Source organism: Pleurodeles waltl, chromosome 12 (assembly GCF_031143425.1).
Source record: "Pleurodeles waltl isolate 20211129_DDA chromosome 12, aPleWal1.hap1.20221129, whole genome shotgun sequence".
NCBI lineage: Eukaryota > Metazoa > Chordata > Amphibia > Caudata > Salamandridae > Pleurodeles > Pleurodeles waltl.
This window is the reverse complement of record NC_090451.1, coordinates 498,615,725-498,638,827: the sequence shown is the minus strand read 5'-3', so window position 1 is coordinate 498,638,827 and position 23,103 is coordinate 498,615,725. Positions and strand designations below refer to the sequence as shown.

Here is a 23,103-nt window from a genome sequence, read left to right as displayed (position 1 = left end):
CGGCGGATGACCAACCAACTGCAGCAGCCTCTGCACAATTTCCACAATAGCACACCATGGTAGGGGCATTGCCACCGTTCAACGAGCTAGCTGACCCAGCAACAGCCCTCCGCAATGGAAAATCTGGATTGGAAGACTAGAAAACTACATTGTCACCTGAGAATGAGATGGGGCTGTTGCGGTCTCTTGGCAGAGATGAAATCTACAAACTTTTCAGGCACCTTCCCAACACCGGTGCAGAAGACTACTATAGTGCAAAAGTAAGACAGCTCAGTGCTCACTTCGACCTGCAACTAAACTCTGACTTGCTGAGATTTAAACTCTGCCATGTGCGCCAACGAGTGGGAGAATCAATAGACCAATTCTATGCACAGCTGAGAGAGCTAGTCCGGATGTGTACGGCGGAGGTCTAGCCCAAAGAAATAGGAGTACAAATCATCCAGGGCTGTCGCAACAAGACTCTTGGAGGCCTCATCCTGAGGGTCCCCCAAACATCAGCCTAGATGACATCCTTATATTGACCAGATCACACAACTTCTCGATAGCCAGAGCGACTGAGATGGATTATGCCATAACTCAAGTCCCAGAAAAAGGCCCTGCCATAAAGATGGAACTGACTGATGCAGTGCAAACACAATATACCAAAAGCAGACTGACGACAATCCCCATTGAAACAAGGGCTGCGCTGCATGTACTGTGGGCTAGAAGAACAAGCCCCAAAGACTGCTCCGTACAAGTGTGGCAGTGGTCAAAATGTGAAAAAAATGAACCATTTTGTGATTGTCTGCCGGGAAGATGCCAGAGGAAGAGGCACGAGGGAAGCACACAATCACCAGAATTGTAAAGGTACATATCGCTGGAAGACCCTGAACAAGATCAGAAGGTGTCTAGGTGAAAGTGCACACCCGAGGACTAATCACCTGATGAGGAGGAGGGATCCCTCATTTCGTTCACAAATTACCTGGAAAGGCACCAAAGACCTCAGCTGACCTGTGTTGTCAATTGCAGGGTCCCGGGTGAAAGCGCTATTGACACCAGCACCTAGTCTGTGATTGGTGTCCAATGAAATCGCTGCCTCCAACTTGGCCCTCCAATAGTGCAATCCAGCTTCAAGATATTTACATTTGGGAGCCACACACCTCTGCTGCTGAAAGGGCAAATGTTGGTAGACATTAGATTATACGAGGCCACTTTCCACATTGTGAATAAGAAGCAGATGCACTGCTCAGCAGCCACCTGGCCGAGGATTTTGGACTGGTGTCATTTGCGTAAAGTGTGAGAGCTTTCTGAATTGATGATTTGCTACAACAATTCCAGGTATCCCAGGCTACTGAAGAATTCCAGAAGGCTTCACCTATCAAGTGAAATATTAACATCTGTGAAGCCCACCGCTTTGCAATACAGGTGCATCCTTCTTCAACTCCGTCGACTGGTAGAACAAGACAAGCTGAAAGACCAAGGCATGATGGAGAAAGCAACATGACCCACACCAGGGTTGTCTCCCAAGGTAATTGTGGAAAAGCCAAAACAGCCAGGGAAAATATGCCTATATATAGACATGCATCTCCCCAACCAGGTGATCAAGCGGGAAAGATATATAACGTGATCAGAGATGACACAATTGCTGACCTGAACAGCTCCCAAAGGTTTTCCAAATTTGACTTAAATGCTGGATACCATCAGTTATGCCTAGCTGAGGAGAGTAGATACATTCCCACCTTCTCAATGCATATAAGGTTCAAAATGTACAAGCGACTGATTTTTGGCATCTCATCTGCAGCCGATGTATTCTAGGGTGCCAATCTGGAAAACTCTCTGGATTACCAGGCGTCATGAATGTGAATGACTACATCCTCATTCATTCCACAGCTGCTGAGGAGCACCTTTTGGCATCAACAAGCCAAGCTCTGACACCTTGCGGAGCACAGCTGAACCCTCACAAAGAGTAATGCTTTTTTTCCAAATATGCATCGAGATTTGGACTATTTCTTTCAGCCAGGAAGGAGTGCAGGTTGGCTCTCAAAAGTCCCAGGCGATCAAGCGAGCTTCAGCACCAAAGACTGTGAGTGAGGTGCACAGCTTCCTGGGAATGGCCACCTATTGTTGATTCATACCGAACCCAGCCACCCTTGAAGAACCCCTCTGATATCTCACAACGGTATATGCTCCCTGGCTGTAGGGCCACAGAGAAAAGTAGTTCCAAGCCCTCAAAGAAGCGCTATTGAGTAAAACACGAAGTGTGTACTGTGACCCCAAGAAGAGAACAGAGCTCACAGTGAACAGCAGCCCTATAGGCCTTGGAGTCATCCTCAGGAGATTGAGCTTGGCAAAAGGGCCCCACTTGCATTCGCAAGCAAGGTGCTAATACGGACTGAAAAGCGTTATGCGCAGATTGAGTGGGAATCCCTGGCGATCAGATGGGCTGTGGACACTCCACCCTTACCTCTGTGGGAAGCCATTTAGAGTAGTCACCAAACATGAGCCCTTGGTCCCTCCGTTTAGGAGCACAGCACTTCACCCCCGCCATGCATACAACAATGGGCTATTCATCTACAACACTTCGCTTGGAGGTGATATACTGACCTGGTACCAAAAACCCAGCGGACTTCATGTTGCAGTACATGCCACACCAAACAGGGGATCACTCATCCACTGATACATGCAAACTCTGGTACAAGGTGCCTGCCCAAAGATGCTCTAGCTGAAAGAAATCTCCTACTGAACAGTCGCTGATACAGTACTAGCAAAAGTGAAGATGGTCCTGTCTGGTGAGTCCTGGGAAGGATTCCTTCAAGATGCCAATAACGGGACAGGCCCAGACAGAGGTGCTTGCTAAACTCTGGAGATTCTGCCACGAACTTGGCATTACCCAAGATCCTCTAATACTGAGAGGTCACTGATTGGTAATCACGGCCTGTCTTCCAATGACGGGGGACCATGCTAGCCCACGGGGGACTCTAGGGCTTGGCGAAGATTAGGTCATGCCTGCACGACAAAGTAGGGTTTCCCCCACCTTGAGGACGTGGTGGATGACTACATGAGACAATGCCCAGCCTGCAAAATGACCAGTACACTCAAAGCTTCTGCACCCATCATAACCAAAGAACTGTGTGATACACCCTGGTCCAAGGTGAGCCTAGACTTTAGGAGCTTCCCAGATGGAAGATTCACCATGGTGATGGTAGACAGATACTCTACCCATTTGTGGAGATAATAGAATCCACCACTTTAACAAATGTGGCACCGGTATTGGAAAAGATATTTGGAAAGTTTTGGATTCCTTGAAGAAATCAAGACTGACAATGGACCACCGTTTAAAGGGATGGCATTCAAAGAGTTATTGGAATGACTTGGAATAAAGCATTGATGTATCACCTCACAAGGGCCACAAGCAAATGGTGAAGTTGAGCGCTTCATGCACACTCTAAGTAGGACCCTCTGGATTGCCACACTGGAAGCTATTGACCCTGAACTGAGTTTGCTACAGTTTTTGAGAGAACTCGGAGAAACACCACACTGCAGCACCCATCAGGCCCTGTGGTCGCTCATGTTGAACTGAGTGAGACGTTACACCATACCCACTTGCCTCAGAGGGGTGCCTCCGCCTTAGAATCCTGAGGAGACAAAACAATGCATAGGCTAGCAGGAGTTGACTTGCGACAACACAGCAACTAAACCCTGGGGACCAGGTTATCATCAGAGACAGAAGACCGGGATAGAAATTCCAGACACCTTTCAGGGCCTGGAGTGTTGATGGTTCTTTCTGTGGCCAGTACGATGAGCACTGCAAAGAAAGAAATCAAGCAGGTGACCCGGAACATATTGTGTTTACGTAAAGTCCCAGTCGCAGATGTTCCAGAAGACCACTCTAGGCCGGAGGGCAACAACTGGGATCTGCCTCCTAAGGAACAAGGACCAAATGTCCATGAATCTAGAAGACCAGCACTCGAGCAAAGCAGTGGAGCCTAGAGAGCTGACCATGACCAAGAAGTACAGGACGCTCACTGCCCTCCTCCTCTGCAGCAGGGACTCTAGCCAAATCCACAGCCAAAAGGAGACTCTGGACTTGGTGTGCCTTTTGGCTGGATGAAGGTTTAAAACCAATTTGGGGAGGGATGTAATGAGCCACCAGGCTCCCGTCTGGTTGACTACTTGTTTTGTTGGTCCCCAGAAGGAGTTTCATAACCTACTCTGGCTAGAGGCTATAAAATAAAGGTGAGAAGATCACACGTGGTCTTTCGTCGAGACAGACAGACTGTTTTCTACATTAGATAGAGCATGTGGTTTCTTAGCCTTCCGCTCGCCTCATGCCTCCGAGATGTCAAGCTCGTCGCTTGATACCGCCCAGAGCAAGTGACAGTGGAGCTGCCTCTAGTCTGACGTGTTATTCAGAGTATGTCTCTTTTGGTGTTGTGAACAGTGACTGATCCTTCCCAGGCCCTAGGAAGGCTCCATTTTGTTTGTCGCATCAATACCTATAGTTCTTTTAGTAAATATACATCCTGTGTGTGTTTTTTTTTTTTTTTTTTTTTTTTTTTTTTTTTTTAAGCTTTGTTTGGATTGAGATTCATTTTAGCTTGAACATTAAGCGCTTCGGTGTTTTTAGTGAGTAAGGTTTTGTTATGAAAAGTTGTATGAAGCTTTATGTCCCAACTTTCGGTAACTTAGCTCATATGTACCAGTTGCCTTTTGGCATAGCATGTCCCCTTTGGCTTTACTTATTTGTTGCATTTCACAAAATATTTGCAATATTGTGTGTGACCACCAAGGGTTTTTATTAACTAAGTGGCTCTTTTATTTATGGGATCTATGATTGGTTATTGAAGTTCGCCGGAGAATTTTAGTACCTCATTTTCTGGCTGCGGGTTAGCTTTTGACCCTCCTGAACATGAATTTTATGTTTGTATATTTTAAACAATCTACCAAAGGGCGCCTGTGTCTGCCGTGTGGCAGAAACTCTAAGAATTCGAGGTACACGGTTCACGTCTTTGACTGTGCTCTAAAGTGTGCCACAGTTTCTCATGCAGCCCGTTTGTTATTCCGCGCGAGGCCGCTGTTTATCGCGGGTTCTTTTAACCCCTGTTTATGTCCAAACAGTTGAACCAGCCGGGTGAAGCCAGTATGTTATTATATGGTCAAATTACCCGCCTCACCTGCTTCGCAATGTCAGATAAGCGAGCAGGGAAACAATGTAGATCGCTGAGGGGGCAGAAACGTGGCATAACCAGCGGAGTCCCCCATGCAGATGGAGCGGCCCGGAGGGGGAGGGGCGCATTCCTTTCTTCCACCTGTGCGGCTGCTTTCCAGCGCGTGCGTTGCCTCTGTTTTCAGTCCGAACCATCACTACAGAAACAGAAAACTGAAAACAACACTTCTTTGAATGCACGATGCGCAACCTTCATGTTAATACTCCGGTCAATCCATGAGAGTTGGCTAAGGCAGCTTTTCACCTTTGAGGTACAAAGTGAATCCTTGCTGCAGGGCCTTGCGAGTGTCCTTGTTTCACTGATGGGCTACCCCCCCCCCTCCTCCCCCCCCCCCCCCCAACAAAGCAATGCCTGCCTTATTATTTGACCCAGTCTTTGTTTCAGCCCTAAGTCGCAGAATTATTTTCTCGCACTACAAACAGCAGGAGACTGTGCGGTAGTCCCTCTACCCCCTTTTAGGGCATGGCTCTTGTCTTCATCCCCCCCCCCCCCCCCCCCCCCCATTTATCTCCAGCACCCATTTATGTGGACTGTAGCTTATTTTTCATAATCGGACATTTATTTAGAGCATCAGAGAGAGAGAGAAAGAAAACTGGGGAAACACTGAAGGAAATGAGAAAAAAAGTGAGGCGAAGTGTAAGGTGGTGTGGGGTAAAAAGAGGAAAACAAAGCAGGCCATGGTTAAGATCTTTTGGTTACGCTGGATTATTCAAGTGTAAATTTTTTCATTTCACGTTCAGTGCTTGTTTAGCTAAATTGTCATTATGCCACGTTGCAGAATTTGCAGTCCGTTTCAGGTAAAAGATCTGCCGTGTGAGTGTGGGTGCAACATGCTCGAACAAAGCCACCGTGGATGTTTGGTGGCTTTTTTTTTTTTTTTTTTATGAATTGCGTACTAATGGACAAGAGGCTGTATTCTCGCTAAAATAAAGTGCTAAATGCCAGATTTGTATTTTGCATAACTTCACGATTGTTTTTAAATTTCATTTATTAAAAGGAAAGCACGCAGTTTTCACCCCCACACCCCCTAGAACCTAGGCAGCTTTTGTATTTGGCGCTCGGGAGCGTAGCTAACCATTGGCGCAGCAGTGCACCGTGGCCCAGGGCCCCTTAGATGACCCTTGACCCTCCAATAGTAGCTATACTTAACTACTCTAACATCAGTCAGTGGGTTTGGTCCTTGCCCCAGGGCCCATGGCATTCTTGCTATTCTATTGCTGGCAACCCAGGCAGTTGGCAGAGCCGGTGGCAGGCACCGCTTCACTTTGTTTTTTAATCTTTATTTAAAAGTCAGTAGAACACTACCACAACTGTAGCACCGAATAAGGTGAGGGTACTTGCAGATCTTTTCTTGGAAAACTTATACATCAAAAAATCACTTTTACGATTCGGGGAAGAGTAGCATGAGGTTGCAGTGGCATGTTCTGCGTTTCCGTGTTATAAGTAGTGTGCTCTTATGCAGATGTTTCTTTATGTTCTTATTGTTAAGCACCTTTTCAATAATGTGTCTCCAACACAGTTCTGAAGTGGGTGAAATCAACATTTTTAAAACTTTTGAAAAAATAGCAAAATGTGAGGGGGAAAAAGTTGAATAAGTAAACAAGATGTATTAGTTATAGAGTCAAAAACTCGTCTGTTTTGAAAGCAGGAGCATTGTTTCTCACTAAGGAGTAGGGCCAGCACACCTTTAAAAAAAAAAAAAAAAAAAAAAAAAAGTGAAATTAAAGCAATCTTGAGTACGTTTGAGGAAATTATCACTTGTATTTGTAACAGTGCTTTTTAAACTCCCAGTTAGCTGATATTTGATGAATTTGGGGTGGCAATTTTAATATTTTGTTTCTGTAGGATTAGTGGGTGAAGTGATCGAGGTGCCAATTTTGAATAGCCAGCCCACTGAAGTTTTAAGTAAATGAGCTGTCATTTATTTAAGAAGATAATGGGCGAAGACAAACTGATGTGATATTACAAGATGTCACCTGCTTTTTAGCATAGAATTTCTCAACCTAGTGCTGCTTACTGATTTGTTTGAGTACTCTGAATATAGTATTTCCTTTCATTCTAGGGCATAGGCACTTAAGCACGAAGGGCATGAATGATGTAAGCAGAGGTGTAGGTTCCAGATGTTTACTACAGTAAAAAAAATATTTAAGTATGGGAGTGAATGGGGAAGGGCTGAAAACCCAAGGTCAAATGCGAGAATGGGAGGTTCCCCAAATAGTCAATCGCCATTATATGACTGTTCATGCACTCTCTGGCCAATGGTGATAAGCAAGCCATTGAGGAAAAGACCTCCAAAAACCTCATAAACTGAAGGTAAATAGTTTAAAGATTTAAAATAGTGTAACATGGCTGGGGCATGGGGTATAAAGAGTGTAACCAAAAATGCTGCACTGATTTTCACCAAAGGGTCTAATAATACCGTCGAAGAAGGAGTTCCATCATGCGTGCTAACACTTGTCTCATTACAGACCTCCGTGTCTTAGCCGCAATGCAATGCAGTCTCGGCAGAGAGGATTTTAAAAATGTTTTTTTCCTTTTTTATTCAGCTTTAGAGATCCATAATACGGACCATGAACCCAGAATGTACTTTCTAGGGAGAGTAGAACATCAGTTTTTGTTTTTTTTGTTTTTTTTGTTTTTGTTTTTTAAACAAATATATGCCTATATACCTTTTTATGGTTACGTATTTTCATAAATCTATTTTATAGATTGTGTTTTGCACTCAATACAGTGTTTTGTTTTTTTCTGAGATGTAGGGCCGTAATCTCTGTTGCTGTCGGAAATATTTTTTAGTAGCTGCACAGACTGCTGAAAAAAGCTAGGAATACTATGACTGCTAATGTCTGGATCGGATTGAAATGCTATACCCAATATAGAGATTATCTGTCCTTTATGGTGATATCAGAACCTGTTTTATTCAGGAATTTTGAGCAAAGGAGTTGCTGCGTGTTCTGGATTGTTCCCAGTTCCAGGAACAGGATTTCAAGAGAACTGGTAATTCCTGTCTATCCTTTGCTTTAGATCATTCAGTTTGCTTCGGGAGCTATACCACAGTTCTAAAAAACAAATTGTGCTTAACAGGGCACACCTTTTTTAGAGGGAGAGGTTGCTGCACCCTGCATGCCAATTCTCAGCAGATCACTGCAGTACCCTTTCAATTACTTGGCAAGCAATACTTTTTTTTTTTTTTTTTTTTTCAGTGTCCTGTGGTACATGTCTTAGGGTGGTGTTGCTTGTTTCATCATAATGTTCCTTATGATTTTAGGAACTGCCTACAAGTTAATGAGGCCCCACCCATTTGTACATGTTGTGGCTTATTTAGTAAGAAAGCTTTGATTATAGCATTACTCAGCAAACCTGCAGTGACTACATAAGCACAGATCTGAAGGGCGAGAGCCTCTGTAAATAGTTTTATTATTTTGGGACACGATTTGAAGTGGTTGTGTAGTCTTAATATGCGTTTACATCCTGGCGTTGCTTGTTGGAAGTCAAGGATCTTCACCGTTGCTGAAGTGCAGGGAAGTGTAACCACTTACTAACTGGAGATGACCATTCCCTTGAAATGCCTTTAGAAAGGATTAGACCTCAACAAATGTGTCAATGCTTTGAATTCTCTATTTTGGGACGCAAGGTGCCATCTAGGGGGCTCCAAAATAGTGAGGTTCAAGGACATTTTCTTTCTCTTTTCTATTATGACTCCATTATAAACGGCTCTCCAAAAGTTAATACAAGCAATTTTTGAATCACTTGAATGAGATGGCTGCATAGATATATATTTTTTTTGGGGGGTGATGTGTATGGATATTTATTACACTCACAATGACCACATCGAATTCTTCATTGGTTAATATTGATATATCATTTTTTGCAAGCCATAAAATGGGACAGCTGCTGCAGAAAACGCAAGCCCTTTTTCAAGTCTAACAGGCCAGATAATTATGCATTAGGCTATACTGTTCTTCATATTCAGAATTCAGTAGTACAACTCCTTGTCCTCTAGTGTCTTGAATATTTGATTGATGCCACAGTGCACCAAAAACTGAGGCATGTTTAGAATTTAATTATTTTGCCCTTGATTGCTCAAGTTCTATTGCTCTAGACTGCATCTCCATGGAATTTAAACCTGATTATGAAAAGACTAACGTAGCACTGTTTATGAAGCAGCAAAGAGTGCTTAATTAGTGAGAATATAAAGATGGGAATTTAAATCCTGAGTGTATAAGCATGAAATAATTTAAACCTGATCAATGATCCTCTTAATATAACAAAGACCCAACTATCAGATGATACTGCTGCACAGATACTTGATATAGTTCTTCATGTTTACAGAGCTTTACTTAAACATCACAAGTGGCCAGGCCGTGGCCATGCTCTTTTCTTAAAAGAAGCCTTCACAGTTACCCTTTTCCTGCTTCCTCAAGATCTTGTCTGTGGGATGATGCAGATTCATTTGAATATAACTTGCTCACGCTTTCTTTTTACTAAAGCTTTCCTCTTAGTACTTATCTCTGCCACTGAGTCACTAGTTAATCTAATTGTCAAGCTAACCATTCTCATCCTCCTCCTTGAGTTTTTAACATTAGGGATGACACATAAACAAACATTGCAGTTACTAGACTGCTGTATGTCCTGTCCCATTTAAATCACTATTGGGCTGTTATATGATCCACTTCTAAGAATGGTTAGGGGTGCAGGTACTCTTCATCCTTAAATATAGACTTTCAGGTTGCTCTCTCTCGTTCCTCCTCAAAGCTCCAGGATTGTAATAAAGCGCCTTAAGCTCATGATAATCATTTTGGCTTTGTAGGGGAAGAGCTTGTCCTAGACAACCAGTTAGTTTGTAAATGCAAACTGCTCTGAAGCCTCAGGGGTGTATTGCCTTGTCAGAGCTCAGCCAGCTGATTTGTACTATATTACATATGTTAGTTCCTGGGCAACTAACTCATATTCATCCCTAAAGAACATGTCCAATCACGTTCACCATTGCTAGCTAGCCTAAAATTCATGCTTTGAAAAAGAAATGGAATGTACATATAATCTAGTAGCCTTTAACCCTCCATCTTAAAACATTTGTCATGTGGCTAGCCCGGTCGAGCGGGATAGACTGGCTGTGGCTGTAACCTTCACTGTAATTTTTGCTGAAGTGACATGCTGTCAGGGTGATGTTTGTTCTCTGGAATTCCAGCAGTTAACACTTTTGTAGATAGATGAAAGGTCTGTTAAAAGCGGATCCCAGACTACTGGGTGATCCACTTCTCAACACATTTTAACTCTTTTAAACCATAAAGTGACCCTATCATTTGCAGCTTTGTAATTTCTCCTTAATTACGGCATTACAGCTCTTGTCAACTCAATCTGAGGGAGGTAAGCTCTGCAGATTTCAAAGAGCCTGTGGCGACATTTACTGCCATTTATTTAATTCATCCTATCTAGCACAAAGAGGAAGAAATTGCCTAGCTGCAGGAATACATAGTCACCTCACCATCTTCATTCCCATCAGGCATTTTAAGCCTAGGTGAGGTGCAGAATCTGTCCTTATCGTCCTGAGGTGGCTTGCAGACATAGGTGATATGATGGCAGTGGTCATTTTAAATTCAACCATAGCCTTTGATGCAATTAATCATATGATCTTTTAAAATGTCTATTCAGGCTTTGGAATCTGAACACAGCCTTCATGGAAGCACAATACCTTAAGGACTGCTATCATAGTTGCTCTGAAAGAAATTCCCCTCCAAATTGAATTCTCTCTTGGGTTAAACAAAGTCTCTACCTTAACTGTAATTCTTCTTTACCAGTTGAAAAACCGTATCAGATCTTGTGATGTTCCACTGGGCATTTTGGTAGATTAGACTGAGTAATTCTTTGAATACAAAAGCTTAGAATTTACACTGTGGTGTTCTAGCTTTTCAAAAGTTGATGGGCAGGAATCTCTTGAAACAAAATCGAACTATAACTGTGTTTCTGCTTTTTGATATATTGTAAGATCATTCCATCAAGCTGAAGTTAGCTTGGGTGTCTGCATAGAACCTTCTAGAGAGGTTGTGAACCCAGTTATTATGAGATCAAACTTGTTAGTGGGGGGTCTGATCTTTTAAATGATTAGTAAATATTTCCCCATTGCATGCTTTTCCTTTGAGAGTTGAAGCTGTCCTAGCTTTTGCGCCATCTGGGCAATACTATTGAAGTGATCTTTAAGTAGGTTTATCCGAATATGTGCAACCATGCTTTGTATAAGGATGATTATGGTATTCCTCATTAAGCACATTTCACTGGTGCATTTATTGTTGCTTTTGTTTGCTGTCCACAAAATATTCAAGTTCTGCAGTTAGTACATGGAACATATGTTGGGTTTGGCCCACCTACATGTAAATTAATTTATTTGACCTGATCAGCCTACCAGACCCCTTTCCTCAACTGGCCACTTGCTCCTGGAATTAGCTGCTTATGTTTAGAATGGCCAGTAGCATTTTTGATTTCTGTGCAAGCATCTATACCAAAGTGATTAGATGTTAATGTTCAAACTTTTTAAAATGCATTTTAATATAGCACTTCTGCTGTTCAGCAAATCGATGAGTAACACTTGTCCCATTTCCTATTTTAATTATGCTTGCTGGATGTTTATCAAAATCCATGTATGGAGTCATCAATTTGTTACACCAGTCCTTTCCTATAAAACGTAAACTTGTCAAGTTGTTTTAAAAGATATGTCAAAAATCTTAGATTTCCTCTGGAAATTGAAAATGTAGATCTTGAAGAAAGCAGTCTCTTAGAGTGTTCTGGCTTTCATGACCATGTAAACGTTTAGCACCATGCTACCAAGGTCCAGTTAATTTCATTTGCACCTGAACAAGAAATGGAGACTTTCACTGCCTAGAGTGACGACTCTTGTAAGGAACAGCGTGAATATATTTTGGTTTCAGAAAGTATAGCTAACTTAATAAGCATCACTGATTACTTTGAGGCTGGTAGTCTGGTTAATAGAGTTTCACTTTGTGGCTTGAACTTGATGCGGGTATGTTTGCTGTGGTTGGCTTTTTGTTATCTTTTTTCATTCTTTAAATAACACCTATGGTGACATTCAAAAGCATAGGTTGAAAAAGATAGTCACATCTCTTCAAAAATCCCCCATAATGATTGAAATGCGTTTAGGACACAAGCAAATATATACAGTCTGGATTTGACAAATTAAGGAGTTTTAAAGGAAATTGAAGTACATGACTACAAGGTAGACAAGAGACAGAATAAAGAATGCTACAATTAAAATCTATCAATATGAATAAATATTGTAGATTCAAATGTTTGGATATAAATTGAGCACCTTTTAAATTGAATTAAATATGGATTAGTATTGCATAATTTAATTAAAGCAGAACACTGAGTGCATGTTCAGTGATTTGAAAAGTGCCCCGCAGCTGAATAGACTATGCCATGCCTCTCTTAAAAAAAAAAAAAGAGAATCCTGCACGGCACATGATTTGAAACATGGAGTCCTGTTGCAGAAGCAGATTTGTTTTTGATCTTCGCTAATGCTGGTAGAAAAAAATAACAGGCAACAGTGCTGACAAACTCCAACTTGCTTGAAACGTCGGGGTGTATTGAGAAATACTTACTTTACCATATCACTTGGTTGTGGATTCTTGCCCTTGTATAAAGTATTGCCACAACAAAATATAAACATTCCTAAATTATTATTTTTTGGAGTCCTGTCTGCCATCCCAAAAATGTCAAGTGGGTGGACACTCTTCCTTAGTCTTTGTAAAATACAGGGAATATTTTCCAGTTCTGTCCAGTTAGCATTTCGGATGAATGCTTCTTCAGTCGCTGCTGTCTCCATCAGAAAGATTGAGATCACTATACAAAATACCCCAGGTGAACTTTTTGGATAGTGAAAATAAAGGTGTAGTATCATAACTACCCTGCTCCTGTTTTCCCCATGAATTGATCTGGATGTCTCTTGTGATTAGGGAACCTCTTCTCGTACCTTCAGGTTATGCAACAATCAAGTGGCATGTGAACATAGTCTTCAGGACCAGTATTTTCACTGAGTTGGGTAATAAAACTTACATTGAGGCATTTTATTGAAGAGACGTTGTACAGGGCTTCTGCCATCCTAGGCATCTCCTGTTTATGTGGTTTGGGGATAATGCTTATAGTCTCAATTTCCTGAAATGAGATCCAAAATCTAAAGTATTTATCTGGCAAATTAATATTTATTAAAGACTTACCAAACAGTCACAAACATTGATTTAAGCATAGGCAAGGTCTAACCCTGTGTGTTTTGGTTTTTTTTTTCCCATTGGTATCTGTGGCACTGGTATTTCTACCTCCAGTTTTGTGGTCACAACATTAGGAACAAAGTAAGCCAGGCACCAGGAACCCAGTTTACTATTTTTTTTTGGTGTTCATATTGATTTCCGCTGACTATATTATAGCAAATATTAGGATGTTGATGGATTACTTGTGGGAGGGGATATGGAGTGGAATTACCTTGTAATATTATTGGCAGATAAGTGTCGCGTGGGCTCTCATTATCCTAAATGAGACTACTGGATTTCTAGGCAGCAGGATCGGTAACTGTGTGGGAGACTGAGTCTGACCCACGTGTAAAGAACTGTCACCCTAAATCCGGTTCTTGCTCCGGCTAACTAGCATTGCCTCATTTCTCCCAAAGGGAAGAGATGATTGGGCAGCCGAGCGCATGACATCTTTGGAACTTCTCAGGGAAGTCGTGGTCACTCAGATCCAAACCAACTCTAACATTTTCAATATGATCTCATATACAAATGACAAAGGCAGTATAAGTTTTATATAATGTTTTAATAAAATGACTGTATTTTAGATATTAAGGCGTGAGCCGCAATAACCAGAACAATACAACACAGTAGGATTGAAATAGTCACCAGGAGAGTAAAACATAAGAACAAGGCTATCATAATGCCTAATAGTTTCTACTCTTCCTCTGCTTGCTCTATTTAGAGCACAGCATGTTAAGCTTCTAGCTTGCCTATCTGTATCACTGGGGTGACATCAGCCCTCATACCTGAGCAAAGGCCTGTGATCTTGGTTCAGAATCTGCAATGAGGCAGTCAGCATCTAGTTGTGGTTCCCTGGTCGGAATCTCCCCCTCTCGTGTATTGGGACAAGGAAGTTATTTTATAACTAACATGTCAGCGTGATCACAAAATGTCCCTACGCAGGAATGCCCAGTCTAAACTCCTACCACGTCTATCGGCAATGTACCAGACTGTATCCTTGACTGAAGCACAGAGTGAGCAAGAATGTGTTATTGAGAACTCCAGTGCTGAAGTTAGGCTAAACAGTGTGATATGAATAAAAAACAAAAACGTAGAACTGGCTATTTGAAAAATAACAGTACGAAACCCAATAAAAAAAGCATTTAGAGCAAAGTGCACAGAGGCTCTAACCTGCAAGCAAATGAATAAAAATACATCCAGGGCAAAGTGCACGAAGGCCTAATGCCTGAAGCTACCGCGCAAAGTATACGGAAAACCAACCACACTACAAAAGTATGAGCGATGTCACTTCCATTTCCACTCGCCCTGGCATTTTAGTGAATCTCCGTCAATTTAAGCAACACGTGGGGTAAGAATTTCCCTCTGGACTGATCTTTGTTTCCCTGATGACTTGATCCCCTTTTCCAAACCCATGCTCCTAAAGACCATCTGTTTGTAAGTGTTCCACCAACATGTTAAACTGGTCAGCTGAAATGCTGTGGAAGAAAATCTGTTCCAACGCTCATTTACTTCTGAATAAATTGGATGAGTATTAGACCACCTCAAAGATGTATTCAAACCTTCAGTTTCTTTCCTTAGAATAGTTTTGGTCAGTGGCAACAGAGGGCACTAATTGGTTGACATAGGTGTGGCCTGGAAGGCTGTATTTTTCAATTCTGTCATAGGCTGTTGGATTACTGAGATGTTTACTACTTCATAGATGCTGATGGTAGTGAGTTCATAGCCACTAGTGCCAATCAGCTGTTAATTGAGTCTTCTGGTGCAAATAGATGTGTGATCCATTTTGGATGGATTTGTTTACCCTGACTTGGATTTGTAATGGGACCAGTGCACTGCAGTCACTTTCCCAACACCTGACTCTACAGGTCGGTGTAAACATTCTCGAGGGAAAAGTCTGAGCCTGTCCATAAACTCTTAGGCAGGGTCTGAGATCACAGTAACATTGACTCAGAAGACCATTAACTCGTCCACTGGGATCAAGAAATATTGATATGCACACTAAACTAAATACAAGAGCCACTAATTGCACTCAGACTTATTGAAATATCTCATACCTATGCAAAAAGTATGTAACTTAATTTATTAATAGAATAGTTATGTCACAGTGGAGACAAGGTAATTCTCGCACCCCATCCCTTTAACTCTTTGACTAAAGGAAATATCACAAGAAACCAATGTGTTTAGACTGCCCTAACCAAACATCTTCTGATGTTAAGATTAATGTATTTCATTTAGATACTTTTCATGTATTTTTTTTTTTTTTTCATCAAGCATATGAGTTGTAGCTTTTTGGTTTTGCTACTAGAAGTCCGATTGGACTGACTTGGTTAGGTGACATTACCATATTTATGGAGCACTAAGCAGGCCTTCACGATCAAGAGACCTGGGTTATGCATACTATGTGATTTTTGGATGCTATAAACGTTTTCATAACACAATTGCGGGAAATATTTTATCTGCTAAAACTGCATTGAGAAAATAACCTATTTTAATTGCATCCTAGTACTTTGTTTATTTAATGTTTTTGTTTTAAAAACAACTTTTGTGATGGGGTACATTTGAGCAGTGGCAAGATCTTTATTAAAGAGGTTTACTACCACAATTCTATTGAGATCTAGATCTCCCAATGGTTACCTAGGCAATTAAAATTGAATAGTTTTTTTTAACAAAGGCTGTGTAGAACCCTGTGCTGCCCTGTATCTCCTAAAGGTTCCTTTTCTGCAGCCTCGGTCCGTGGAGCGCTTAATTTGATTTCTTGTAAGTAGTTTGGATTGTTTTTATTTTTAATATATATGTCCTAGAACTTGTAGCATTGTCTGGGGTATAGCTGTGGGGGGTGGCGCGGGTGTTTGAGGTGTTACACTACCCTAATAAATACACTACTAGTATATGGTAAGGTCCCACTATTAGAATACGTTTTTAGGGCATCCAATTGTATTGAGTTCAGTAAAGTTCATGAAGAAGGGCTGCGAGAAAGAATGTTTTCTTCCCAATTCAAGTTTTATTGTTGGAAGGTACCCTAATAAATGTATTTTCTACTAAATAGTTGGGTGCATGTGCTTGCAGTCAGGTATACTGAGGTGTCTGTCGGATTTCACCAGGATTTTGTTTTACACACACAGACAAAAAAGCACTATGTTTTGACAGTCTTCAAAAACGTTACTTATTTTGCAAATTACTGTTTTCTCTCAGTACTCCTACCAATCCGCATTTCTCTCACTTTCCACTGCCTCCTAAGCCCCTCGCATCCGCCCTGCTTGTTGTATAATGCATGTTAACATTCTATGCCAGCGTGATTGTTGGGAAATCTGAAGCTCAAAGCCCCAATCCTACTGACCAAGCAATGACCCTGAGCGTTGTTTGTCCTATTTTAAATTCGGAGCACACATACCTTGACTGGGTGAGCAATTCGCTTATTGAGTTGGAGACACTTCAGAGCTTCGTTTCATTTAAAAATGTCCCTTCGCTCTGCGAGATGTTTTGGGCGTGATGCACGGTGGAGAGCTGGGATTGGCACATTGTCTGCGGGAAAGGGAGATGCTAAACGTGAATTATCTTAAGCACTTTGCAGTACACGTGCACCTCCGAAGACCCCATTGTAGCCACCCCTGTTCTTGAAGTCAAGCAGTTTGTAGTGAACTGCAATGCGGACTGCTTCTGCGAGTGATTAACTGCCCCGGTGCTCGCTAGCAAGACAGACCAGTAGATCCAGGCGGCTGTGGACTGGCGTCGGGATGGTTGTGCAGGTAATTGAGGGTGGGGAGGGGATTATGCCTGTCAGAGTTCGTGGCCCTAGGGTTACTTACTGAGTGCAGATAAACTGTACTATGCTGTGCTTATTGGATTGGAAAGTCAGATTCTGCTTTTGTTCATCTAGTGGAACCGCGTGGTTGTAGTGGTACAGTGTGGCTTGTTATACAAATACATTTCCGATTAGATATTTTGTACGTTCCTTTTTCATTAAAATTGGCGTTTTTTATACTTTTTTTGTGTAAGCATTTTATCATTTTTGCTTTGGTGCTCTAAAAGTGACTGATTAAAACCCCTGCCTAAATTATTCACGCTGGGGTCGTTTGCCTCCTTTCCCAGCATTCCAAGGGAGAGAGCGGTGGGTGCATGTTTCCCCTCTTTGATGACCTTGCAACCATGGAGATAGGAAAAAAACACGCCAGACCAAACGTTGAATGCGGGAAAGAGTAAACGATTGATCAAAAATGCACTTTTTTGACAAAGCTGCTCCATTTTGTGAGCTCTCTGTCGTGTGAGTTAAGATTAGTGTGTTGTGCACGTGTCCCTGCCGCCCCCGTTGCACTTGCCGCTTCCAAACGTAGTTTTGGTTTTGTCGAGGAACACTTGAACCAGCGCCGCCTCCCTTCCCTCCCCCTGTGATTGCTTCTGCCAGGCTGTCTCCACTCGCACGGCAAACAATGAAACTGTTGAGTAAACACGGCCCTGCCGTGCGTTCGAATCAATAGAGGCAATGCTAAAGATCACAGTTCTGATGACCGCTTGTCCTTGGAGAAGGAGGGGGACATTTTAGCAATTTCAACTAGCCATCGCGGTAGAGTGTAATGCGAAAGAGAATACACGTGCCTCTTTCTGTGGCAGGCTTTGCTTTGCTTTTAAAGGTCTGTAGCTCATAGTTGGGCCTTGACGCGTTTAAGTGGTGTCCACCAGTTTGTGATTCTACAGGGGCCAGATTTGAGATAGTTAAATTGCACTAGCTGTGCACCAAAAATTACCTAGGGGAACCATATTTTATTTTTATTTAGTGCCATCGATGTTGGTTTGACAAACATTTAATGTAGCCCCTTTCCTGGGCGTTCGTGTCTGTTTGACATTTCATCTTGATTCAGCCAGAAGGCTGCATTTATTTCTCTTGCTTGGGCTGTTAAGACATTTATGTGAACAGGTGAAGTTGACCTTACAGAGAATATACACGTCTTCGCTAAATGGATGTATGGCAACCTTTCCAATCCCCGTTCCACATTGACCCACATCTAAAGCATCCATCCCATAGCATAACAGTTTAGTTAATTAACTCCGTGTTTTGAACTACATGCTCTACAGCCTCACGTGGTCCTGATTCGCTCTGATTCTTCTTGGGTGTCCTAAGCGGTGCAGAAGAGACAACTCCTTGAAGTTTTATGTGCATAGCCTTATTGCATCGCTAAGTCTGTGTGTGCCTCACCGATCATTTTTGGAAATCTCTTAACAGGGCTTGTTCCTACCATGACTGAAGTATTAGGTGGAACTTTGTGTCAGAATTACCTGGCAGGCGGCTGTAGGCACACAGTGGTTAAGACCAGGTCAGTGGAGACTATATGAAGAATTCTGTGGTGTACCCGAAGAACTCTGCTTGATCACCCAGTGGCCTTTTTAAGAAGAATTTTTAGAATTAGAATAAAAAAAATAAAATAAAAAAAAAATATATATATATCTCTATCTCTATCTCTATCTCTATCTCTATCTCTATCTCTATCTCTATCTCTATCTCTATCTCTATCTCTATCTCTATCTCTATCTCTATCTCTATCTCTATCTCTATCTCTATCTCTATCTCTATCTCTATCTCTATCTCTATCTCTATCTCTATCTCTATCTCTATCTCTATCTCTATCTCTATCTCTATCTCTATCTCTATCTCTATCTCTATCTCTATCTCTATCTCTATCTCTATCTCTATCTCGAGTAGAAAGAAGGTTTTGGATAGTTAACGGATCGGAAAGAATAAACCAAGAGTACAGCACATAGCGGAAGATGTTGGGTTGTTGAACTACTAGTCTGTATTTTCTAGATAATGCTGAGGAAGTGAGACCGGCTGAAGAAAGCTTTGTACTTCATTTTGTACAGCTACCAGGCTTAAAATGAACCTAGCGAGAGTCACTGAATTTTTGTTTCAAAGGTGCCAAGCAATAGCAAGAAAAAAAAATCTGCTTGAAAATGCTGTATGTTAAAGTCAAAGCTATGCTTCCCGTTCAGTTTGTAAAACCATTAAGCAGAGAGAGGTGTTGTATGTGGTCACTAAGCATTCAAGTAACTTTGCAGGTATTGTCTGATCTTTTGCCCCTTGTAGAGTGTCCGTTTTGTTCCTGTAATTAAGTTATGTGTTTATCAGTATCTTTATCTATAAACATCACACAGTGGCATTCCTCTTACAGCTAAATGAATGTCTTCTTGTGTATGGACTACCAATACATGCCCCCTACAATATTCACCACACAATAATTCCATACGTATGGCTGTATTACATAATTGTGGCACTGACTGGTGTTAATCTGGAGAGCTGCAATATGCCAGTAATGGTATGTTTAAATGTAATTACTGCCCACGGGTATGAGAAAGCCTTTTAATGTGTTTTACAGTTTCCTTTTCATAATGCTCAGCTAAATACTGGCAGGAGCTCCCGCCAATCTATGGACCTAAACTACCCATATAAAGTCTAGGTTTCTTTTCATTTATTTCAGTGTTCTGCGCTCAGGTTTATTCTGCTCATCTCTGGGATCATGAATTTCTTTTTGTAACTGCTTGGCTTCGGTTGGACTTCAACAGAAGCATGTGGGTGATTGCTTAATAACTTTAGAGACGAGACTTCTAAAGATTGAGCTTGGCTTCTTACTTTAGGTCCAGATTAATTTCAAACTGGCCCCTGAGCCTGTATTGTGAAGTATGGCCTGTGTGAAATCTACCAGGGGAGTGGCTGGCATTAACAGGCAGTTGCAGTTCTTGGCAGAACGGCAGTACGTTCACGGTGTGTGATGAAACCTGTGTTCAGAGGGACTTTCCGCTTGGCTAGCAGATTTGAAATGGCAAATAAGCAGATGCATCTGGCACTTGCTAAGAGACTATAATGTGCCTTTTCTGATTTTTTTGATGCCACTTCTTGTTCACTTGACAATGAATTGCAAAAAGGTGATCAGTGCAACTTATTAGCCAGGTGAGCCCTATTCTACAATCTTGTCTCTTTGTGGAGGGGGATTTCAAGTTGGAATTTGTTTTTATTGCACCCAGTCACCACTGACCTTTCCTGCAACCCTTATAATTGACCAAGCTTTGTGCTTGCAGCTGACTAAAGAATTTGAATCTATTATTTGCTTATACTTTTAGCTGCCAAGTCCCACCTATGGCTCAGGGAGTTTACCTCTGCCACAGCCCAATGTCGCAGTACAGAACTAAGGTGCGGCTTAAACACATAGTTGAATACTTGTCCACTTATCTCTTTAGCGACTTACTCGCATGTTTCTAAGCAAAGACCAAAACTACAGCCTACATTAGGCGACTACCATACCTTCGCTGAACATGCAGGCTGCCCAAGGCTGCAATTACTGTCCAAGACCAGGTGTGCCCCATCAAAATGTCCTTGAAGCTCATGTGAACCTGTCAAAGTTTATGCACATCTTTAAATTCACTGGCGTTTATGAATTTTATCCTTCTCCAAAAAAAAATCTGAACCTTTTATCTGCTACTAAAACAGCTTATTTATTGTTCACATACGCTGCAGCGGAAATGTTTGAGTTACTTATTAAATATTGGTTGTGGAGAAGACTTGCATTACTTAAAACCAAAAAAATGCAGGGATGGACCTAGGATTTAGAGCTTCTTATTCTTCATTGACTGTACCCTTGCCTTGTACAGATCCACTTAAAAACTTTGTTTTCTTCAAGTTTAATGTGTCCTGTGTGGCACGCCATTTTATTTATTATCTGCAGGCCAAAATGGGTAAAGGTTTTAGTGAGGCTCAGTTTGTTATGTAATGGAGTAGGTATGTGCATTAAAACCTATAACAGTGCATGGAGGTCCATCAATACAGAAGCATTCTGAGGGAAATTTCTTCCCTCTCTCATCTTGATATAGACTTAAGATGGTATTCAGAAGTCCTTACATTGTTCACTGTTTTTACAGTTGCCCTGATCCCCTGTTTTCTTTAACCAATTTCACAGTTTAGATTTTATTTTTTGTTACTATTACTTCTGCTTTCATTCCTTCACTAAGAAAAAATGTTTATCGCTTTGTGGAGTGTCATTTCAGGGCCTGCTGATAGGACTCCACAAAGCAAGCTTTTTAGTTTATATTTGGAGTAATGTTTTTTTTTATTTTTTATATAATGTTTAATGTCAGTTATTGCCGTTTTCCATGCACGGGAAAAGGTCTCTGCTGCATCATTTAGTGGATTTCACATGTTCACCAATTAGTAACTGCATATGTCAACCACTATACGGTTCAGTGTTTTTACCATTTTTGACGACAAAGTCTTGCTGAATGTTTCCTTGCACTTAGTCATTTAAACTATCACATGACTGGCTGTGCTAATATGTTTAGGATTATTCAAATGCAGTTTTTTAAAGAGTTGTAAGTAACTTGCGAACCACAGCTCGTTTTCAGATTAACGCCCACTGTGCATCACAGTATCTTATTGCTCTGATTTATTATAGCCTTTACAGGCCCTGAAACCAGTCTCACAACGTTATGTGTCCAATACACGATTGTTCAAATTTGAAGTCTTCCTCTGTGGAACCTGTATGATGCAAGATGCTCCTTCAATGAAGTAGACGTCACTGCACACTTGCTATTGACAAGTGCCTAGCTTGTTCACACACAGCACACCACATTGATTTTTCCATAGTGATTTCAGAGCATTTTCTCAATGGCCCCCAATCAAAGTTGTGCTCTTGTGAGTCTTTCCTTTGACCTTCATAGCTCATCATTTCAATTCTAATTTTTCTACTATGTTTCTATTCCCTGGGGACTATACTGAATAGTTTTTGAACACTGCTGCCGACTAGGGGAAGCCGCCTTAGGTGAACAGTAGTGAATTAGTGAAGTGTCCAAAAATCTGTTGAAGGCAGTTGTACTCCTTACAGTACAATATATTGACATGGGCTTGTGGGGTACACCGACTTACTTGAACCAATTTGGAGGAGAGTTGAATGTGATGAATTATAAAGTGAAATTGGAATTTAGAGGGTGCTAGTTTTTCATCTAGAAAAGTGAATCCATTCAAAAGTCTGTTTTAGTTTCTAAGGGGGATTCCAGGATGTAGAGCAGCGTTTTAAAGAAAGTTTGAGATGGGTGCAATCTGATCCATCTTGGTCTGGGTGTTTTGTGGACAAGAAAGAGCAGATTGAATGGATAAAACAAGTGAAGCTCACAATCTCTTAGAGACCAGGGTTGCTTCTAATTTGTCTAACCATAGGAAATGGCAAATTAAAATACCCTGGGCTCCTTTGCACAAACCTAATATTACTGCTGTAGCCTGAATTAACAATTTTACTATTAAAAAATAAACTATGATTTCATACATGCATCATATGAAAAATTCATGATGTCCTGGGGACTTGATGCTGCAATTCTAAAGGCAAGATAACTAGGAAAAAAACAAAACACACACACACATGGGAATTCTTGAAGGACTGTATTCTGTTCAGCAAGGGACAACTGTTCTCCATAAAATTTTGATCTTATTTGGCTTTTATTATGGGTTAAATTGGGCTTTCAGCAGGGATACCATAGTACAAAGACATATTGTATACAGTGTATATTGATATCTGTAATAACAAATATGTTAGAACACGTCTCTTGTTTCACACAAATGAAAGCCATACTGCAGTAAGGTACCCTGGTTTGCTAGATGGAATGGTCGA

The 23,103-nt window shown here is 41.4% G+C and overlaps 1 protein-coding gene across 3 annotated transcripts in view; it reads left to right on the top strand.

Moving 5' to 3' along the window:
- Window positions 1-23,103, top strand: part of ESRP2 (epithelial splicing regulatory protein 2) — a 99,768-nt gene that overhangs the window by 11,275 nt on the left and 65,390 nt on the right. The window contains exon 1 of one of the 3 annotated variants that reach the window (XM_069217228.1): window positions 17,182-17,208. The exons of the other annotated variants lie outside the window; for them this stretch is intronic. Coding sequence (XP_069073329.1) covers window positions 17,197-17,208 — 12 coding nt within the window. The 5' untranslated portion in view covers window positions 17,182-17,196. Of the gene's footprint in view, window positions 1-17,181; window positions 17,209-23,103 lie in introns of those variants that run through there. 3 annotated transcript variants of the gene reach the window in all.